The sequence below is a fragment of the Leptosomus discolor genome, chromosome 14 (genome assembly GCF_034619465.1).
Source record: "Leptosomus discolor isolate bLepDis1 chromosome 14, bLepDis1.hap2, whole genome shotgun sequence".
Classification (NCBI taxonomy): domain Eukaryota; kingdom Metazoa; phylum Chordata; class Aves; order Leptosomiformes; family Leptosomidae; genus Leptosomus; species Leptosomus discolor.
Genome location: NC_141404.1, coordinates 14,193,372 through 14,216,419, shown reverse-complemented (window position 1 = coordinate 14,216,419; position 23,048 = coordinate 14,193,372). Strand labels below are relative to the sequence as shown.

Genomic DNA, 23,048 nt, shown 5'->3' with positions numbered 1-23,048 from the left:
TCACACTTAAAATATTAATGACTTCAAGCACAAATTATATTAATGAAGCAGTTAGGTCTTTTGGGTTTAAGTATCATTAATTTTGGGAAACTACTTGTGAGTAATCAGAAGCAGCTGTTGGTTTTGCTGCAAAACAGCAATGCATAAACAAAAAGAAATAGTGAATATTTGCATCAGTAACTTTAAAAAGCAGAGACAGTTTGCTGGAAGCATACTTTTGCTATGCCTTGCTGTGGCCATATATTCGCAAATTCAAACAATCTGTTTGGTGTCCTGAATATACTGAATTTTTAGCTTCCACTGTGCGTTTTTAGGTTTTTCAAAACTGTGCATACTAAAATTTTCTGAAATGTTTTTTCTTGAATTAAAAGACATTAAAGGTATTATTCTAATAATAATTCAAATTACAACTCGATTTTCTACTGTTTGGCTAGTTTCAATACATAAAGGGTAATTTTAGTCACAAAGCTGCTGTAATTTATTTTCTCACTGACTTTCTTGTTTGTCCTCTAGAAGATTTACAATGTATGCCTCTGGCTTGAAGTAATCCCAACTGCAGCAAGGCACCATATGCTGAATTATATTAGATACTAGATTATATACACCTTTTACTGACTGGGGCAGACCCGCTTGCCTGGGCAATGTATTTTAGCAAAGGGGGAGATAATGCCTTGAGTTCTGATGAATAGCCCACAAAGAAACTGTTTAAGGGAGGACGTTGTCCCTCCCAGACAGAACAGACCAGCCAATCGTGCTGAGACCAGCGGAGATAAGGTTTCGCTGACGTGTTACCTGCAGCATTCGGAAGCAGCCCTGTATTGCCGAGAGAGCTCAGAAAGGACGAGGTCCCAGTTGCACTAAGTTCCTTACAAAGTTACGCTGTACTGATTCTGGAGTACTGGAATGGTGATCTCTCTGGTCCTGCGCTGTTGTAGAGCTGTAGTGCGTATCACCCTTGCCGTTACACTAATAGATCCTTGAATGGCTTTGTCACCTTTTTTTTAGCTTTTTTAGCTTCTTTGAACCAGAGTCTGTCTCATTATAAGTTTTCCTTTCCAGTGGTTATGCTGAAATATTTGCAATGATTCTGAGTTTCCTAAGAGAGTTGATCAAATCTGTTTACTTGCTCTACTATCAGTTGAATAAAGCAGCAACCTTCCAGTGTTACCTAACAAATAGCCCTCTGGCATGCACTGTGCTTATCTGAGGGATTTCTAGGATTGATGATGCCACATAATTGTTCAGATATTTAAGCATCTGAGATTTTTTTATTTCAGGTTCTCAACATACTTTCTGAATGTTTAGCATATGCCATACTGTATGTCATTGAAAGGATTCTGTCTGGCTTGCGTTTGCATAAGGAAAGCTGCAGCCCTGATCCAGCTTGAGTTGTGCAGCTGGGAATGTGTGCTGCAGAAGTGTGTGCTAATTTTATTCTCCCCCCAAAAAGCATGTCTTTTTTGTGTGCTCTACTGTAAGCTTTGCACCTCACTAAGTTACCAGGGAGGGTTAAAAAGCATCATAGGCTAAGCAAGGACTGTTGAGAAGCTTCACCAAAACCAAGAAGGAGAACTTTCTTTTTCATGATTATGAATTTGGTTGAGTTAATTTTATTCCCTTTTGTGTGTCTTTTTAGTTGTTCAGGGCAATATTTGAAATGTAATCCTTCAGTGCATGGACTTGAAACGTTCTATGTTTCTGGTGGTTAGTGCAACCATGACAGCAGGTAAAGCTGAAAGTAATAGCATTACTGAAATTTCTTTCTTGTAAACAAGTGTGTTATAGTGCTTTTTTTGAAGAATATGGAAACATTTCAGCTATAGTTTTAGGTTGTTACTCTTGAGCCAGGAGGCCTGTTCTCCCATCTCTCCTATCCTGTCTTCAGCTTTTAGGGCTCCCTGTTCGTACATTTTTTTTCTACAGGCTGTTCTGTTATCTCCTTTTATTACTGACAGTTTTTCTATCCAAATATAACCATACTATCTTGCCTTTCTCTCTTTTTACTCCTTGTGTAAGGAGAGAGGCTTCAAAACCAGCTTTGAAACTCCACTGTTACTACTATAATGTTCACTGCTTATGCATTTCTCTGCCTACATCATCTTCAGACCAAGGTACGCGTGTGCAACTCTTCTCACAGACAAACCTGCCCTATTCTCCTGCATCTCAGCTTATGATGTTTGTGGTGTTGTTATCAATAGCTTGTAATGTCCTTAATTGCCAGGTACTGATTTTCTCCATCAGCCAAAATACCATTTTCTGAATAACTTCTGTTCAAGTCTACTCAATCAATCTCCTTAGGCCTGAACCTATCTGGTATTGCTGGATACAGAGTAGGAAATATTTTCCCTACTTTCAAATAAACAAATCATTTCTGTCTCGAAGTGTATAGTTGTAAAAATATAACAGCAGTTAACTAAGGCATCATCACAGTCTCATGATTGCTAACACTTCAGTGGAGGATATAAACATATGGCATATTCTAAAGTAGGTACAAAAAATACTCCTTTTTACTGTTGTAGACTGACATTTTCCCAGTTTCTTCTTCCTTGAAACATTTATGTTTAAGTCGTATTCATGGCTTTTTATTCAGTATATTTTCTGTGGTCATTAATATACCTAAAACTGACTTGTAAGTAAAATAAAACCACCTACTTGGTACCAAAATTGAACTCAAACAGTAACTTACGAATATGCAAATAAACCACTGTTCATCATTGTAGTGTGCAATGTCTACAAACAGGGATTGCAAACTCTTTTTAGGTATCCAAATCAGAAATGAGAATAAAGGAAAGATAAAGATACTTAAGCTTCTTTTCTTTGCTAAAGGTTTTAAAAATCCATAGTGAGATAGCATTAGAAAAGACATTGCATGACTGCTGTAGTAAAGAAAGATGATTTAAGGCTTGTAGTCATTGTGGTTTATATTTCTGGAATGAATAGTTGTTACTTCATCTTGTGGAAAAAAATATAATAACCATTTTATTGTCATAAAGTGATGTGAAAAAACAAGGTTGTTAGAACAAGAAATACTGCTTTGTAGAGAGCAACATAGTTGAGAGCATGGCTAAAATGGTGGTAGATAGCTGAAATATCTGCTGGGGAGGTGGGTATGGAAAGCCTCAACAAAAAAGCCTGCAGCAGCTTCAGACATTAGCAAGATTGCGTAGTGTCTCTCTGAGCTTTTACACTGGTGGGTTTTTAATTATTATTTGGGTGTATCAAAAGTGCAAATGCAGTTTTTGAGGCTTTTTTTCAGCTGTCAGAAATCCTGCATATGACTCGAATTTTGAGGGTCTTCTAAGCAAACTCGGCTGTATGGAACGTACTTTATGAAGTATGAAGACTGGGAAAGGCATTTCTAGATGTTGGGCTACAGCAACCCCAGCTTTCTGTCCTGGTGGTTGTCTCAGTCTGTGCTTTTGGCTTACAGCCGCATACCCTGTGTGCTCTGATTCAGGATATTGGAGTTTCTGCGTCTATGGGAATACGGGTAGCTATGACCACTCTAACTGTCATTACTGCCTCCTTCTACCTTGTACTGTTAGTTAAATACTAGGGTTAGATATTATATGTATTAGAGTAAGCTTTTATATAGTTGCAGAATTGTGCATGAATTATCCATGATAATTTTCTAGTCAAATTTAGATCTTGCAAAGTGTTTCATGATCTTTACTAGTCTCACATATGAAGAAATCAACCTGCTGATCAAAAGCTCCCTCTGTAACTTTCTTTTTTTATGGAGTTCCCTTTGCACTTCAAAATTCTTTAAAAGTAGCAGACAGTTGCTGATAAAGTAGTTGCCATGAGTGACAACTGAGAATACTGTTATTTTTGCTTTTGAGGATACCAGATGGGAGTTATGTAAAGTATAGTTAACTGAAGCCTTCAAAAGACATGCACATTTGGGTAGCTGATTTTGCAAGAGCTGTCTCGTTGTTGTTTCGTTTTTTCAGCATTGCAGGAGGTCTGGGGACAAAAGAGGGAGATCATGTGTGCTTCATCGCTTGTTTGATTATAGTCCTTTAGAGTATTTGATAATTTTTGATATGGGCTGGCTTGATCTTTTGAACCTTTATTCGTTAATTGCATTTGAATGTTAGCATTCTGAATTGGCCAGTACAGACAGTATTTTGTTGAATAGCTCTGATACAGAATCTCAGCATTCATCTGGTATTCGGTAGAAAACCTTGCACTGTATCTGCTTTTCTGCAGCTTATTTCAGTCTCTTGAAGATCAGCTTGATGTTGGCTGTGCTGTATCATTACACCATGTTAAGAAATGGATTTTTCCGGCCTGATGTAGTGAACAAAATACTAGTAGTCGGAAAATACCTGGTACAATTTACTAAATATTGTAATTATATTATCATCACATAATTTTATAGAATATATTTCTCTGGCTGCATCATTACTAATCATTAGGCTCAGTGAGAGCAATTGAGGTGTAAATGGTGATGATGATTTTCAGTATTTGTATTGTAAAATTAATCACGGTTTTAGATGTTTTTTTGAACACCTTAAAAACAAATGATGAAACTGCATATTTAATCAGTTTAGTCAAAAATTCACAAGCAGCAAAAGGAAATACTTTGTAGTTGGTGAGAATTTAAAGCTACAGAAACAAGGAAACAAAACTGGTAGCAGATCTTAGATTATTGTACTTGAAAATTCTTCATTATTGATCAGTTTTGCTAAGTATCTTTTAAAACATATACCAGTTATGACTGCAATTCCACAGCGTTCCAGGAATTCCGAAGGGAAATAACTGTCTTTATCGGGATTCCTTCAGGTAACATTGGTCATCCCAACAACTTTCTGTTTTGCTTTAATAATTACATTATTTTTACTTCGGGATTTGTAACGCTTCCTTCGTGAGGCAATAGCTCATGCTGAGTGAGTTTGTGTGACTCAAATGGCTTTAAGGATAACTTTTATATACAAAACTGTCATATGTTCAAACGAAAAACTGAAAGTAAGATTATATAAAAACAGTGACCAAAAAAAGTCTCTTTTCCTAATTTTATGCTAATGTACCTGTAATTCTTCTAAAAAATCAGAATTGTCAACAAATTCAGTTATCTTACAAATGCATTTAGCATTTTCAGTTTTAATTGCATTTTCTTCTAACCACATAAAGCCAATTTAGGGTCCTTTCAGTCTTCAGCGAGAATTTAAAAGCAGTTAATTATGTTGGTGTTTAAGTATACATGTTTTATAGAACATCAGCTCTATTTTAGTGGAAGATACTACTATCATTCTTTTGTTTGTGTTTGTCTGTGACAAGACATAATGGTATTCTTCTTTCTCTTTTAGAAGAGTATATATAATTATTGTCTGACAGAGGATATAGTAGTGGTCTTCTTTTTACTTGGTAAAAGCATAGCTATAGCAAATGAGACCTAGGGGGCTTAGTGCTGAATTTATTGATAAATTATGTTTTCTGTTAAATATGTTTTCAAAACCCTTTTCTTTGCATTTGATGGGGGAATTTAAGCTTTTGGTCCTACTGTAGCAAAGAATCTGGACCTTAATCTGCCAAGTGTACGAAATATATTCCTGTTAATTCGTTCGGTTTTGAATTGGCTCATTAAAGCACATCAGTTCATTGCAGTGATCACTTCAATAAAGTTAGAACAACTCAGCAATACTGTGGGATCTCTCATTTCTTGTTTGCATATAGTGATGATACAATTTCATTTGGAACATTAATTATCGTTTCAGTTATAGTTAAGATTTCAGCCCTGAAATTTGCCTTAAAAGCAAAGAGAAATGCAAGTTTTATGAGTGTGCAGCTGTTACGAGAGTTTGTAATCTGATACCCTTGTATAAATAAAATCAGAATCTGGTTAATTGTCAGGAAACCAACTAAAGAAACACTTTCTCTGATCTGTTTTTTGTTCACTTATTTGGGGAGCACAGTTTGTTAGATAGAAAAGTTTGAGCTTATTTACATTAAAACAGTGATTCGTTTCACTCTTTTCAATAATTTTTATTATAATTAGTGCTACCCCAGTAAGATCCTTGCCTTGATAAAGAAAAAGGAAACACCTTACAGGCACAGTTTGCCAAGTTGATGTGCTGTATACATCAACTGTTCATTGAGGCACACATTTTTTAATAGATTCCCCCCTTCCTCACCCCGCCACTGCCTTGGTAAAGAGTGTCGGACTTTACAGTGCAATGAGTATCGGGTCTTTATTATTCATGTGCTCTGTTGTAGTTATTGTTAATGGTTCTATGAACAGCAAAACAAGAGGCATGTGTCACCTGTCTGCCTACGTTCTGTGTGCACATCTTGGGTTAAATTATGGTAGGATTGATTAGCAGGAGCAGCTAAATCTAAGGTTCCATAGAGAAGTTGTAGATTTTTTTTTTCTCTAAGGTTCAGAATTTGTGTTTAGTCATTAAATAAAAGTTTCAGTATATTAGGATCATAAATTTTGAATTGGTATTGCCCAAAAGTAATTTAAAAATTTTACCAGCTCAAATAAAAGTGTATTAACCTGATTTGTGCAGGAAGCAGGAGAAATCCATTTTTCTGCTAGAATGTGATTCCAACAACTTTTTAGTTTAAGGGAAATGTGTGCAGTTACACTCACCATGGGTTTAAAATGCTTCATCAAGGAAATGTTCTGAATTCAAGGATAGTGCCGTTTGTGCTCCATCAAAAATTGGTTTTGATGTAATCCATTTTTTTAGCTCTTGAAACTGATCTACTGGCTCTATTTTACTTAGTTTTAAATGGTGCAGGTTAGATACTATTCGGTATTCATGCTTGGGTAACTTGAAGCAAAACTTTATAAAGAGCATAGAGTTGCGCATTTAGCCTGTAACGTGGAAAGAACATATAGAAAATGTCATACGGAGGTGGGTGATCAAAGCTCTGATGTACTTTTTGTCCCTTGGATTCTTTTGGCCATGCTGAGTTGTGTTTAGACATGAGGGAAAATGAGAGCTATAGAGGTTCACTGGAGGTTTTATTCCTCTACAGCCTCTGAAATTCATAGTATGATGCTTGATGCTTCCTTCCTACTGGATTTTCTCCATTGGGTTGGTGAGTTAACCTGTCTAGTGAGTGAGAAATTGCAGATTATGAGACTAATAAAGATAATAACCTTAGAAAAATTACATTTAGATGGCTAGGTTGTTCCATTTATTTCTCTACTAGTTTAAGGAACTTATTTTCTTATTTTTGATGGATCCAAATCCATTTTTAAATTAATTTCTCATTATACTGACCTGTTGCCTTAAGGTTATTTTGGCACCTCTCTCCCAAATGCTGCAACTCACTTCATACGTTCATCTTTTGTACACATCCGTGGGGGGCGGAATTTGCCTGTCAGTATGTACAGTGAAATCAATTTTAAAACAAATACAGTGGCTGTTGTATTTCAGTTGTATACTGAAATATCTTCACATACTGTACAGTATTACATAGATTATCTGCACTCCAAATTTAAAAAAAAACATTGAATTATTAGACATTAAAAAGTATTTATTACAACTAAGTAATCAATATTCTTTGTTTAAAAAGAAGGTTAATTCCTCAGTGCACGTTAATCCATACGCAAAACCACAGAATTTGTGGTTGCAATTGAAGATAGAGGGTTTTGGGGGGTGAGGGGGCCTTGCAGGGGAGTTTGTTTGTTTTCCTTTTTATTTTGCTACTGTGTGGTGTGTCTCTTCACCAGTATTGAGACAGTCATCCTTCTGCGAAAGGTTGCCAGCGACATTTGTTCTCAGTGAACCTGTTCCTAGTGCTTTAGTGCTGATATAGGCCAAAGTATCTGGGGGAAAAATAGCCAAGAAAAGGTAGGAGGAACAATATGTCATCTGTATACTTCCTGCAAAAGTACTTGTCTGCCGATACTGAGACACTTAAATGCAAAGTAAACATTTTGAATTGCAGCTCACCGAATCAGGAGAAGAGCATGTGCTGGGGATAGCGGGTGCTGATCGTTTTGAGCAGTAACACATCTGTGCCACTGACGTTTGTCTCTGCTGCTTTTCCTTAGCAGGCTTCACTTACGGCCTGGCTTAGCTTCTTTGTACGTGTAATGGGACTGAGTGTTATTCAGCAGCCTTTCAGGGCTCTTATGTGACCAGTATCTTTTTAACTGTGAAGTTTCTAAAAACATTTGGAGAAGAAATGGGTTCTGATGCCTTCATCACAGTATAGCTTGGCAAATATTTCAAAGGAAACAGGACTGTACGCCCTTCCCTGGTCATAGAAGGAGGAGTCACATCCCAGTCGCGTTCTTCTTGCCAGCAATAACAAAAAGGTCTGACTGTTGGTTCATAAGAAAACAACTCAAAGCTGTGGTCATTCTGAACTACACAAGCTTGGTGCCTGAGGCTCTAGTTAAAGCCTTTCTTTTGCTTGGACGTTAAATCAGTAGCTGTCATCATCAGAGCTGCTTTTTAATTTGCTCATGGTAAGCATAGTCCTTTGGATACAGTCTTTACTCATGCCTTTGTTACCACATTCTTATCAGTGTAACGAGGCAGAGGTATGCCAGGAAGTTGAAATAAGTTCCCACATATGAAGCACCAAATAATTTCTGACCTGACACTTGTCATGGTTGTGAATAGGTAGAAGCTGAAAAAGAATAAACTTCCGATTGTTGTGGGTTAAGCCCAGTAGGCAGTTAAGTACCACTCAGCTGCTTGCAAACTCGCCCTCAGAGGGATGGGGGAGAGGACTGGAAGGGTAAAAGTGACAATACTGTTTGTGCGGTGAAGCCTTGATTCCAATATGAAGTTCTTTTGCTTTTTTGCTCAAAAAAGCATAGTGAATACAAAACCAGTTTATTATGAATGTAACTGTTTATACTGCTTCAAAATAGGTGTTTTGTGAGTATATATTAAAAGGCATAAAACTCAACCTTTTATGACTGCATCAAAAGTTTAGTGTAATATCAAAGAAAAAAATACATTTTCACAGAACCTTAATTTTCATGGGTGCCTACTTTCATAGTACTGCAGTCATCATACACCTTTCATTGAGAAATTTCTTTCCTTCTGTAAGCTTGAAAATTTGCTATCTCAATTAAAATTTTATGTTTACTTCTTATCGTCACTACATAGCCCAAAAATGACTGAACTCTGTTCAAAACTTCAACAAAAGTCCTCTTCAGCCTTGAAATAAGTTATTTTTGTGAACAGTGGACTTAATTGAAATGGTTTTATTAGATATTTGCACCCTGTGTCCTCAGTCACCACTCAGAAAACATAGGCTCCTTCCCAGCAGCCACTTTAGTATCTTGGCCTCACACAGTGAGTCCTCTCCATCTCAGCATCCTCATCTCTCTTTGAGCTGTTTTAATGGCTGGTGTAGTGGCTGGTTTTGCAAGTAATGTTTGGTCTTTCCCTTTTCAGCCACTAATTAATGAAAAATACAGGAACATGGTAACTCTTGGGGCTTCTGCTTCCCTGTCAAATGTGGCTGAACTTAGTAAATACATTCTAAAGGTGTTGAGGTACATGAGATACAAAGGAATTTTATATGCTTGTTTCATTTAGGAAACCAGGCTAAAAAAGGTAAATTTCTCCAAGAGTTCAGTTGTCCCCTTATGCTGATGTTACTTTGAAAACATAACCTGTCAAATTAGATTGCTTTCTATAAAAGTTGTATCTGCACTTTGGGTGTGTATTGCCAGTTGTCATTTTACCCAGCTTACCTAGTGGGTAGTCTGTCTTGAAACCACTCTTGCAGCTTTATTGACAGCTCTTATTTTGGATTTGTCAGGAGTGTATATTGATCACCTAGATTTCAATGGCTTAAAATGTGTTAATATTTATGTGGCTGTTTAGCTACTTGACCTATAAGGGGTTATTATTAGATAAATAATGTTTACAGTTTAAAAAATCAGTATTAAACAATTTAAAACTGTTAAAATTTACAGATTTGAAATTTCTTCCATTTTGAAAAGTCTCATGGTTAAACTGACTGCTCCTGAAGTGACACTTTTTTCTGAATTAGTTAAAAAATAAGTGTAATTAGATTTTCAAAAGATTCTTTAGGAAATTTCACACAAACTAAGAAATTGAAATTGCATATATTTTCCAACTTTGCATCTGAAACTGAAGATGGATTCAGATGCAACTGTATTGCTCTTTGAACTGAGCATTGCAACTTCAGCCTTGAAAACAGAGGGCTATGTAGAAAAGAAAAGGAATTTCAGATTTGACCTGTAGATCAAAATGATGTTACATATAGGAAGCTTAAATGTTTTCATGCTGTTCAAATGGATAACTTTATCTACTGTCAATTTGTATTGCCATCTTTGAAAATTAAATGTTTACTAGCACTCAAATTAAGCCTTCACCTGATATTTTTCTAGGCTTCACCAGCAAATTCCTATAGTTATAGGTAGATAGTTCTACATGATAGATTCATGTCTTCAAATTATATGCGTCTTTTCTGAAAATGTTACGTATTTTTAATGCTGTTTTGTGCAGTTGTGATGATCTAAAGACATAGGCAGAAGATTTACACTCAGGTAATTTTGCATCACTGAAATAATGAAAACATGTTTGGAGAAATTAGGTGAGTTGTGAGGCACACAGAGGCTCGCTTTCTGTGCAGCGGGGACGTGTCTTTGGATCTCTTAAGAATTTAGCATGTATTTAAGAGAAAGACAAGTAACTCATAAAGGTGAGAGACTGAAGAGGAAAAGAAGTGGGAAAGTTTTGTATATTCCAGTCCATAAAGCTTTATCAGCAAGCAGTACATGTTCCCTCAAATAATTTTATTAATTATATATTAATTATAAAAATTATTAATGAAAATAAGTCAAGGGTTTTTTTGAAAAAAAAGTTTTCAGCTCTTGATAGCCTTGAAAATTGTAAATGAACATAAGCAAAACACTAGAATCACAAGAAAGAAGAGATCGGGTATCCAGTTACACAGCCGGATGGTGGGTGGATGTGTGGGAGGGCACACGCTGGAGTCCCTTCAAATCTACATTAAAAATACAGCAGTATTTTTACACACAGAATTTTTTTATTATAAAACTTGTCAGTTCAGTTTCCAAGACTGTTGTAAACTTTCCTCTTAAAGTCCATCTACTTTTAGCTAGAAACAAGACAAGTAATCTCCTCAACGTCTTGAGAAGCTTGATTTGAAATCCCTGGTCAGATGGATTTCCTTTTTGACTCTAGACAAACAGCCCTAAGGTAACAAAAAAAGATGCAGTGGACCCAGTCTTCTGGTTCAGGCTTGTAGCTACAATCCTCTGTTGGTCCAGAATGTTGGTAAATAGAGATGAAGCGATTGCTTTCATAAATGAAGCTCCTTTCTTACATCTTGGACCTTGCAACTGTTGAAGCCATTAAAATCCTGGAACTGGTTTCGTAACTTAATTTGGTGAGGCTTCTGCATGAGTCCTTTAGTTGCTGGGGAAAAACTCAGTAAAGACTTGAATGTCACATTCAAAGGTTTCATTTTTCATTTATTTTCTTCTTCAGTAAGTATAACTGTGTGGTTAATTTGTTCTCTGGGGTGGATAAAATAGAACTAATATGAAATTCAAATGAATTCTTCTGCTGACAGCCTGTTTGTTAGCAGCAGTAATGAAATATAATGGCTAATGGATAGTGAAAAAGATTAAATATTTTTCTCAATAATTCAGGGCTTTGATACATTTAAGTGCTTAATAAAAATATCCAGAAAAATAAATAACCTAGAATTTGACTGTGTACTTTTTAATTTTTTATACATATATTGTTGTTTTGTTTAATATCAGGTTACCTTTTTATATGCTTTAGTCGTTGAAGGGAATCCGTTTCACTTTTAAAAATTGTAAACCTGAAAAAAAAACCCTTTTTATTTCTACATCTACAGGCTTTTTATGAACTAGGAAACCAGTGTTGTGAAGACACAAGTTGTGTTAGCATTTGTTGGGATGCCAAGGATACATTGTAAAATACCTGACCGACCTGCTCAGTGCAATAGATTTATCTTTCGTAGGCAAGTAGAGCAAGATTTTACAAGGTTATTTGCTTCCACCTACTGACCATTCTCGATATTACAGACAAAAGCAATTGAGGGAATTCATAAACTTCCAGTCTCATCTTTCCTCCTTCTGATACAAGCCGTGGGAGCAGTCTGTACACATGAATTCAGTTTGCCTGTTATATTTCATTATTTCACTTGAAAAAGAAAAGATGTTAGAAATTCAAATAACTTTTAAAGTTTCCTAGCCTGCAGAGTTTGCTTGTTTCTTCAGTGTTTGGTTGGTTGGTTTGTTTCTGGTATTCTGTGTTACGATGACAGGGAAGTAGAGGAAATAGGTTTTGTATAGCAGGGAGATAACAAACTGAAAACTGTATGGTAAAATACACAGCTGTGTACAGGTGTTAGTTACGTGAGAGCAACTAATGGCTGCTTGACACTGATTTCGCTCTTTTCTGTTTGCAATTCAAGAAGTAAAATTAACTGTTGAATTACATAAGCTATGTAATATAAAGCATATGGAGGTTCCTACTGCGTCCTAAAGCCAAAATGTCATGCAGCGTCATGCTAGCACCAAGGATTACTTTTACTTTCTAGAGCTTTTCTTCTGTTCAGGAACAGTTGTATAATACTGATAGCTGAGGAAGGTGGCAGATATGTTTCCCAAGGGCCTAGCGTATCAAACTTCAAAATCCCTGAACCATCTGAATGATCAAACAGAGCAAAATTGGGATGAAGACAGGGAGCCTTCTCAGGAATAAATGGGTGTCATACCTGATTTATTCTATACTATGCGCTTGCAATAGATCTTACTGTCAAGTTATCTAAACCATTAGTTGTCTCCAAACTAGCACTGAAAGAATTGTCCTTCCTGGTCTCGCTTTTCTGTCTGGTAAGCCATAGTACTCGATACAACCATAAATTTAATACCAGTTGGTCACTAAGGTGACTAAATTTCAATAGGAACATTTAAAGGCTAACTTTCTGAACTGTATGCCTGCAAACACAGAGGTGAGCATAGTTTTATCATCTCAATTAGTGCAATTCTAGTGTTAAATACATGTGGCATTGTCCCTTATGGCACTTTGTTCAACTCTTAGAAGTTGTGTTTGCAGTGTGGCTCCTGATGTTATGCATAAAAAATAAAACCTTACTCTGTTTTCTTGCTGCTGCTACCCAACATAACAGACAAAAAAGACAATTTTCTTTTGTGCTGCCACATAAAAAAAGAGTTCTTATTATGTTAATAATATAATTTAATTGGCTGTTCCGTAGTGACCCCTAGAGTAAAAGAGGAATTGTGTTGGCTTTAAACTGAAACAGACACAAGAGGGTTTTCTACCTTAGTGTCAGGAATGTCTGTAATTCATTCTTTCCATCTTTCCCGTGAAACTTTCTGTGAAGTATTTTCTATCATAGAATTTGTCTAAAATAATAATTCTTCAGTAGGAACAGATTTTGCTGGGTTTTAAGTTCTTTTTTGTGATGTAACAACATTAAAGTGCCTGATTTATTTTTCAAATCTATAGGATTTTACACTTGCTCTACAGCAATGGTACTGCTTAATCTTGAATAATTCCTATAGTTGGGGGATTTGCAATACACATACTAACATGATAGTGCCTTGTCATTGTGCACTACAAAAAGTGGCGCAGATGTCTCCCAGAGGAGATGATTCTGATTTCTTCCCTTCTTTCTCTGAGATTGACAGATGGTTCATTTTGATGATTTTTTTCTAAAGTTTAGTTTCTGTGTACATTTTTTTCTTAAAAAGAGGTATACCTAGGATGTAGATGATGTGTACTCAGATATTTGTATTTAAATGGTAACTTCACTGGTTTAAAGAATTATAACACATTTGTTTCAGAAAAATTGGTTTGTTTCGCTTGGGCAAATAAAACTTAAGATGCACATGCACGTCCCTAACAGGAAGTACTCTTGTCACCCACCGATTAATTTTGCCTGAGTTCAGTTACAGTTGGTGACAAAGCAGTTGGCTGGTTTTCTTCCGAAAAGTCTTTGTCGTAGACTTTCCAGACATATTAGATGCACAACAAGCAACTCCTGTGACTGTTTCTGCAGAATTGATGAACTGTTAACTGTTGTTTTTAAATATAAACCTGTTGCAATTTACAGTCAATTATTCAGCTAATAAATTTGCAAATTGTTGATGGTAGAAGAGACTCTTTGATTGTCTTCTATTATTTCTTCACTTACTGCACAAGTTTTTACTGTTCAAATTTTTAACTCTTTCCAACTGGTTTAACTCCTTTGGACTGAGGATTCTTGAATTCTACTTTAGTCCTTCTTTAGGTAACTTGTCAGTATCCCTGCTTAGACTTTCTTAGAGTGTATGCATTTGTGAGGATTTGACCCATTGGTAAAGAAAAATCCTATTCAGCAAGTTGGGCTTTGTATAGTATCACATATTAAATGGTTGCAACAGTCCAGGTTATTATCTGATAATGTAGCTAAAGCAGGTTTGTAAAAAATTATTTAGGCAACGTTTTAAAATAGTAGTTGAAATACCAGAAAAGATAAAACAACAATGGACCCTGATTTTTTTTTTCCTCGTCCTTGTGCAGAAGTCCTAATTCAGGTCCCCACTCATGAAGGCATATAGCTATTTCTTTACCCCAATCTGACTTTACGTAATTTCAAAGATGACCCAATACCACTCTTTCTTGCTGGCTTCAATATCCACTAATACTGAAACCACACGTCTGTAGTTTTCGTTGCTGATGGAGCAATGGTTAATTTGTGAGATTCAGTTTCCATGTCTTCAGGTAGAAAACCAAACAATATGAGATTAAATTATTTTCTAACATTCAGGGGTAAAACACAGAGTAGAAGTTATGTCATTTGATTTTCAGCTTGTATCTTTTCCTTCTGCCTGGTATCAGTTAACTTCCAGGCACATTGTGTCTTTAGATCCTGAGTGCAGCATTGGGAGTCTCAGCTGAGTTGGCCTCAACTGTTCCCAGCTAGGCTGCATGCTTAATCTGAACCTTTTGCCTTATTGGTCGTAGACAGCCATGTAAGATAAACTGTGCTGGGAGAAAGATGTTTTTGGTTTTATCCAGGTAAAACTGCATTTTTATTTCATATTGAGCAATGAACGCTTATGAACTTAAGTTTCTTAGAAATTGCTTTTAATGGGAAATGACAGTGGCAAAGTGGCAAACTGAAATGTTCTACAGGCAGCAGAAGGGGTCAGAGTGCTGTTAGGTCTCAAGGTATATTCATCATAGTGAGAGTTTGTAATATTTGTAACTGGAATCTGATAGGAGCTACTTTATTCTGCATTCAGTTAATTTAGGGCAGTGTGTGAGATAGCCACCCTTGTCCTTGGTACTATTGAAAGATATGATTAATTTTTGATTAACCAATAAATATGTTAAAGGACATTCCATTACTTCCAAAAGGTGAGTTATGGCATATCTAGCAATTGAAGAGCACTGGTGCTAATGAAGTTTGAGTCTGTTCTCTGAAGCAGAAAGCTTTTTAAAAGCTGAGCTTTTTTCCTCACTCACCAAAAAACCCTGAATATGACTATACAAACAGGCTCAGGAAGTCAGCCTGTAGGCAGAGATAGTATTTCCTTATCCACCAAATGGGAGGAGAGACATGGTGAGAGACTGTCTGGCTGCCAGTAAGTCACACGTGAAAGAAAATCGTTTGAGTGTTACATTCCACAAAGTACAGTCTAGTTCTCCATGAAAAGTATTTTGAATATAAAAAGTATTTGATGTACTGAGTCACATATGGAACTAAGTAGAATAACAAAGATGTTTGTTGTTGGAAATATGCTGCTTAAGAAGTGACAGAGAACTTGATATGCCTGATGAAAACATCTGTAATGTATCTTGCTGTGAATGCAAGTATTTTTTTCAGGAAGCCTCCATTCATCTTACTTGGTTGAATGATGTAATTTTTTTTCATCTTTTATGGGTTTATGGCTTAGGTATGAAGTCTTTGCTATTGAAATAATACCAGTCCTTCGTTTAAGATGAATAGGCATGGTGTTGAAGAAACGTAATCTCTTTATTTTATATTTGTTTTCATTTTTAATGAGAGCTGCTATTAGCTCTCAGCCTTAAATTTGTAGTTTGGGACTAGCTGATAATCTAAATTCTGATGAGAGTAGTTCTAGCTTCAGTGAGAGACTGGGGAAGGATTTTTAACAGAAAATTGTCCCTCGTATGTGTGTCATTTTTTTTCCAGTCGAAATCTCTAAAGTTGCAGTGTATAAGCAAAATTAGCTTCCAAGAATAGCCTCACTATAAAAGTAAAGTTGAAAACAAATGAAAAATCATAATAGGTCACTCGTCTACAGTTCAGTTACTTGAACTATATTTGGCTTACTCAGTTTCCAATAGTAACTTGTCGTATAAAGGGACAGTATGAAGAAATAAATGCTTTTCAGACTGTATTTTTTGTGACAATGATTATCTCTGCATATCTTCAAGTCTGCTGGTAAAAATCCAAAGGTTCGATGAAAGTTGAAATACCTTAGGAATGAAAGGAACATGTGTTGGGTGTCATTAGGTTTAAGATTATTTGTTTGACTCCTGAAGGAAAAAAACATAGGTCTAAAATATATGTGCGAGTGTGTGTGTGTACATATGTGCGTGCGTGTGTCTACAGATACACACATACATATACAGATATTTGTATTCACTAGATGCTTGATTATTCTTGCGTATCTTCAACATATCAAGGTCTAGTTAGCACTCTTGACAACAGACAGCAGTTTGAGAGGTTGTTTCCTCTTAAACTTACCTTTTTTTTTAAGCTACTATCAGTGATTAAAAAAAAAAAAAAAAGGAAAAAAGAGAAAAAAGAGTGAGCAAGCAGCTGTTTTCCTGAAGATCCAAGTATAAAAAGTATAAACCTCAAATCATATTTTTGTCTTAGGAGCTAGCTATGCTATATTGAAATAGGTTTGGGTTTTTGCAATATTTCAGTCATCTTTTTAAGTTTATTCTTGGAATAAAGTTTAATAAATGTTACTTAAAGCCATAATACTAAACCTTGCACATTAAATATACTGCATATACAAAAATAACAGCTCAGTAAAGTTTAATAGGTTGAGAAACCCACTCTCGGACTTTGATGCCCTGTCTTCATCCTGGGTTATTTCCACAGCCCTGGCCCATATACTTTGTGACATAGTCTGCTCTGTTTGTCTTTTCAGGATACTAAAGCAGAGGGCAGTTCCTGTGTAGAAACTGAGGACAGAAAAGTAAGTGGCTTGTTTTAATGTAATTTCTCAGGCAACTCTAGTAAGTGGGGTATTTTTTTTGGTTGGTTGATTATTTCTTTGAATTAAACCATGTGAAGTTTTTTTTTTGGTGTTTTATGTGTGTAAGTTTTATAAAGTTTTCTAACAATAAATTCTCTAATGTGTTTTACCTTCAATGGAGGCAAAATAGTCTTATTCTATTGAATATACTTCTGGTAGAAATTTTAATAACTGCTTGTTCAGAGGGGAATTATAATCTTCATTTCATTAACCTGTGAACAGTTTAAAAGGCAATTGCACTTCCTATTCTTAATTTCCATTATTAACAAATTATTTTGTCATGTCTTTTATGATAATGTTGGCATACCGTGTTAAATATTCATAAAATAGCAAGATAAGGACTGGTTTTTCTTGCTTTATAAGCAGTGTTTGATACTGTGTTGTTTTTTTTGTTTTATTTTTTTTTTTCTTTCTAAATGGTTGATGTTTAAAACAGTTTATCTTACATTATTTCCAGTTTTATTTTCTGGGGGCAAGTATAAAATATGTTTTCACCTTGCTAGCTTTTTTTTTTTTTTTTTAACAGCATGTTACAGCATGTATGTTTGAATAAAGTTACATTTTTAGAAGGAATTTTTAAATTGAAGTACTATGAATTTCCACTCCAAAATGAGCAATGCAGAAAGTTGCCTTCTAGCACTAGCAGCATCATATTCTCTATGTTTTGAAACAGTAGGTCTTTATGCTTAATTTAGGGTTCCTTTAACTGTGCTATAATGTGTGATACCAATGGTCTGTTACTCAGCTTCCCAAGTGGTGGTGGTTGTTGTTAACTTCTTTTCGCTACTGGGTCTTCCTATGAGCGTTAAGGAGCTCCTCCTTGTTTTAAAAATAGCTGTCAGGTCCTTTTTACTATGAATGTGAGGTTTTATTAAACAGTCCTATACCAAAAGCACTTCAGTTGTGCACGATAGCTCAAATTTTATGAAAGTGTCATACAAGTCCAATATAGAATGCTGAGATGTTAGTGCAGGAAAGCATGGTTCATTAGGTTTGTTGAGATATGTGATAGAAGTTATTCAGAATTTCAGTGATTTTCAACATTTTCAGGAATGAAATTGGGGAATTATTTTGAGCTAAACAGAGCCATACTAAGAATTCAGTTAAGATACTAAAGTGTGAACATAACTAGAAGAGAAGGTATGCTTAGTGTATCTTGGGTTCCAAGCAGCTGTACGAGTCTGATTGTTGAGGTCTGCTATACTAAGACAGGTTGAATTTCTTGTGTTTAGATTAAGTCAGCACTGGATGTTTTACTTGGATGAGTATCAGTATACTAGAACTAGCTTATTGTGGGACAGGGACAGTAAGGAAATATAGCAGATTTTTTTTTTAAATTTGGAAACCATATCAGCTTTATCACAAGGCTCAAAAATACTGTAATGATATGTTTAACAATGCTTTATGTTAGTAAAGGACTATAAAATTTGCATCAGTAGGAACAGTAACTTTGCTGTATGGTTTTCAGAGTTGAAACAACCATTTTCCTGTGCATTAGATTTAAGGAATTATTCTTATTTACATTCCTAATGCTTTTTCAGTTCTCTGGGAGGTTCAGGGGTTTAGATGTTGTTGTTTTCAAAAGCCTTTTAACAAACCAAAGCATTCTTGCTTTGCTGCTTTTTTTCTGTTACTGACTTTATGCCTTCCATAGACCCCATTCTCCTATGTTAATATCTTCTATTTTAGTTTTTTGCAAAATTTCCAAATTCTCCTGCTTTCTATTTCTGCTTTCTTTTCTGGACTGCATTAAGTTTGAAGTAATGACAAGTTATGCATCCTCGTTTCTTGTGCAGTTCCTTCCTTTTTTTTTTCCCAAGCATTTTGCAGACGCATAGTGGGCTGAATCAAAATCAACCTGCTAAACGTGTTCATGGCAAAAACTAAGCAAGGAACAAAGGCTTCATGTGGATGTATATTCAATTAAAAATGTTAAATTGTCAGAAATAAATATCAATGCAGTTTTAAAGCATTTTCTCACTAAAGAGAGTGAGGGTTGTTTTTTTAATATGTTTCTACTTTAATTTTAAAATTTGGAGCTAGAATCATGTTCTGGATTGCTAAGCCTGTGTAGTGTATCTCTGTGTCAAGTAGTAACTGAGTTTCTGAAAGTGTCCAGCACACGACATGTAATTTAAAATCTCTAACAGCAGCTGGGATTCATTACTGTGAAATTCAGGCCATTTAGGCTTCAAGTTCTGAGCATTAGCTTTTATGAAACCGTCCAGGTGTTTAAATTTAGGACCATGTTGTTTCAAAGTATGCTAAAATGGGATTTGGGACCTTATTTCTAAACACCAAGGTCTGACATTTTTGGTGTGGGTAGCAGCTACTAAAACTGCACAACCAGAAGGTTCTTTTTGTTGCTTGAATAATGGGGAAAGCTGCCCAGAGCCTGATAAGCTTTGGTCTGCAGTCTTACTACCGTATATGTTGTACTTCTCTTTCCTTTTATTGCAACTTTCCTTTTATCTAGCAGATGTACCGGCCTGTTGCCAGTAGACTGGGTTTTTTTCGTTGTTTTATGATAGGATGAAATCTGCTTCAGTTAAATTACAGGAGATGTATATCTGGTACTTTTTCTTGGCCTCAGTGATTGCTCTGAGTTTGAGTGGGTTCCTAAGGAGCTATATTTCTTCAGTGGCTCAGGCCATCAGGACTAACCCAGCTGTCTGCCCCCAGAAAGGCACACCTCATCCAGTGCAGCATGTGATCTGCCTTTTCCTGAAACAACCCAGGCCCTAGGACTGAGAAGTGAAGTGAAATGAAAAAGCATGAGATTCCTGTGTTATCCTATGATTTATTACTTCGCTGGCCTGCTGTGCTCGCTTCCTTCTCCCTTCTTGCTCTGAGAAGCGGTGGCATGAAGGTGAAGTGACAGTCACAGGGTCTCAAAACTTCCTGTAAAACCTGGGGAGCGTCTCTTAATGCACCATTAAGGTTGAAGAGCTGGAGATCTGGACATTGTCGACATTGCAGTTCTGAGGGCTATGAATTTCTTGTCCCTTTCACTATAACAGCAGACATGAGTTTTGCTAGGTTTTGGGTTACGGTTTCTTTGACTTGGTAAAAGTACAGTTTTTAACAAACAACAATGACAATCTGTTCAGTGCTCTAGCTTTCAAATGCAGAAACTGGGATTAACATAAAGAATGGTCTAGCAAACTCCTAAAATTATCTTCTGAATTTTGTTAAGTTGTTGAAGTATTTTGAAGTAACAGAAATCTAATAAATACCTATTGTTTTTACGTGATACATTTCATCTTTTCTCTGTGTTTGGTCCCAAAACTGAAGCATCCACCAAGCTTCAGTGGCAGATTTACTTTGTGGACCAGGGATATAGATTACCAGTGACCTATGTAGTGATCATCAAATAAAGATGTATCAGTCGTGGTTAATAATAATGTAGTTTCATGTTTATTGAAAGCATAAATTAGGAACTTAATGTAAGTCATAGAACCTGAAACATTGTAAATAAATATTTTTATTTCAGCTAGGTCGAAATCAAGACAAACTACTGCAATTAGCACATGCATCATTAGTATCTAATAATTTACACTTCCATAGTGAAATATACTACTAATGAACTATATCATTAGTAATTAATCAAAAATTTTCCCAGTTAAGAACAAAATGTAAAACTGCAAGGTACCTTTTCTTGCGATCTTTTTTCCTGAAGTTTCTTAATCTCTAACTTCTGCAGCAGAAATTTATGTAATCGTGGCTAAAGCATTGCCTGAGGGCAAACTCAAATTTAATAACTGCAATTATTATTTTGAAATCTATTATTCTATAAATGACAAAACAGCATTTAATTATCTTAACGACTTTATCACGATGATCTGTCTCTTCTTCCGTTGTTGCTTCAACAGACCTGTTTATGTAAGATTCTACTTACATTTTCTGCAATGGTAAAAGCCTGCAGATTTGAGAAAACAGGTGACGTGATCCACAGTCTGCTGTGACTGGCCTGTATTATTATGCATTACTAAATAGCGTTTACCGTTGCCAGCAGTGCACCCGTAAGGGTACATACGGCTCATTTCCCACCTCGTCGGTATTTTCTGTGTTTGTCAGACCTAAGCCTTTTTCATTTTGATCTCATACCTTCATTCTGAACAATCACAATTTTTGATATTTAGTGAATCGTGGTCATGGAAATGTCTCAGCTTTGCTTTTCAAAGAAACATGTGTAGAAACAGGACCCTTAAATTTTCAAAGGAAGAAATCTCTTAAAAACATGCAAAGTGTGATTTTTGTAAAAATACATTGATTTCTGAGGCTAGTCACATGATATTTTGGAATTTGAGTCCCATGTCAAAGCCTGTGATGTTTTTCAGCATGAGGTTTCGCTCTTGTAGAGAGCAACTGAGGATCCTGAAACTTGTAAAAGATGATTGTGGTTGAAGGGCATTAATAAGGGTGTTGGCCATTTTGCCAAGAAGGAAGACCATGTGGATTCCTTTACAATCTTCTCTTCCATTTGATACAACCAAACTCTAGTCTCGGTGTCTACTCAGAAAAGACTGCTAGTATGTAAAGCCTCTATTTATTTTTTTTTTTCATCTTACAGCAGCTTCATCACCTCCTTAGAAATTACCTGAAAAACCTGTCCCTACTAAATCTTCCTCATCTTTTATTTAATCTCAGTTTGCATCTTTCTTCGGTCTGAACAATTATGTTTTTTCCCCCCTGTGTTTATATGGGACTTGCATAGAATAGGAATCTTCAATAAATACATAAAACCAAACCCTGGAAATAAGATTTCTCCCTGTCCTGCGCTGTCATTAAGGTCTGAAAAGAGCACAAAGGGAATACTTGGTTTTACCTTTCAATTGCATTTGTCGTGTCATCAAATTAATTTATGACAACACTGTGAAACCGAAACTCTCATGTGAAGTTACCTTCCCCGTACTCCTCCACCTCCCTTTTTTATATTTCCATCTGAAACGCTGAAAACTGAATGGAAAGTTTCTATGCTGGATAACTTTGTTACAGCTAGTTTTTGCTATGCTGGGAATGTTTTATTCTTCAGCTTTGGCTTCTTCATTTTTGTTTCATTTCAGCTCACTCTTTTTTGTACGAGACTCCGTTTTGCTGTAATGTGCGCTGACACTCTCTTCAGTATTCCTCGCAGGAACATCGTGCTGACCGTTAACTAGCAGCTAAGTGTTATTAGCTTGGTGGCTCAAGGTCGCTCAGGATATCTTGCTTCATTTTCTATTCTTGAGAAGGAAAGTAGCTCATGGAGAGAACATTTGTGAAATGCATCTTGACTTCAAAATTTACCGCTTTTGAGCTCAGAGTGCAGAGGCTTTATGAGAGCAACAGACTTTATGGGTATGCATTAGGCCAATAACATGATAGGTCGGTAAGTTAGAAAATTTCCCTGTAGTGACATAATGCTTCGTAATTCCCTATTGCCTTCCATGGGATACGGTGTAGGCAGTCATGCCTTTCCTTTTCTATGTGTGCTGTGGAAAATACTTTATTATTATTATTTTTCTAGTGCCTTCTGTCAGAGGATCTTAAAGTACTTCACAAACAAATTAAAAACACCTGTGAGGAAGATGCTTACATTTATATTGCTCAGGTTACATATGGGAAAAGAGAAGTGTGAAGGGGAGACGTAGGCAAGGTTACAAAGTCAGCCTGAGAGAAAATGAGGAGAAAAATGGCACTACAAATGTATTTTGCTTTGCCTATTCTATGGCTTGTTGCAATCTTTTTTTATTTTTTTTTATTTTTTTTTTTTAAATTACAGTGATCGTATGAAAATGTTTTCCAT

The 23,048-nt window shown here is 35.9% G+C and overlaps 1 protein-coding gene across 1 annotated transcript in view; it reads left to right on the top strand.

Moving 5' to 3' along the window:
- RBFOX1 (RNA binding fox-1 homolog 1) overlaps positions 1–23,048 on the top strand; it is a 1,303,251-nt gene that overhangs the window by 688,201 nt on the left and 592,002 nt on the right. Inside the window, exon 6 of the mRNA XM_086472917.1 lies at positions 17,153–17,200. Within this exon, the coding sequence (XP_086329043.1) occupies positions 17,153–17,200 (48 nt within the window). The remainder of the gene's footprint in view (positions 1–17,152; positions 17,201–23,048) is intronic.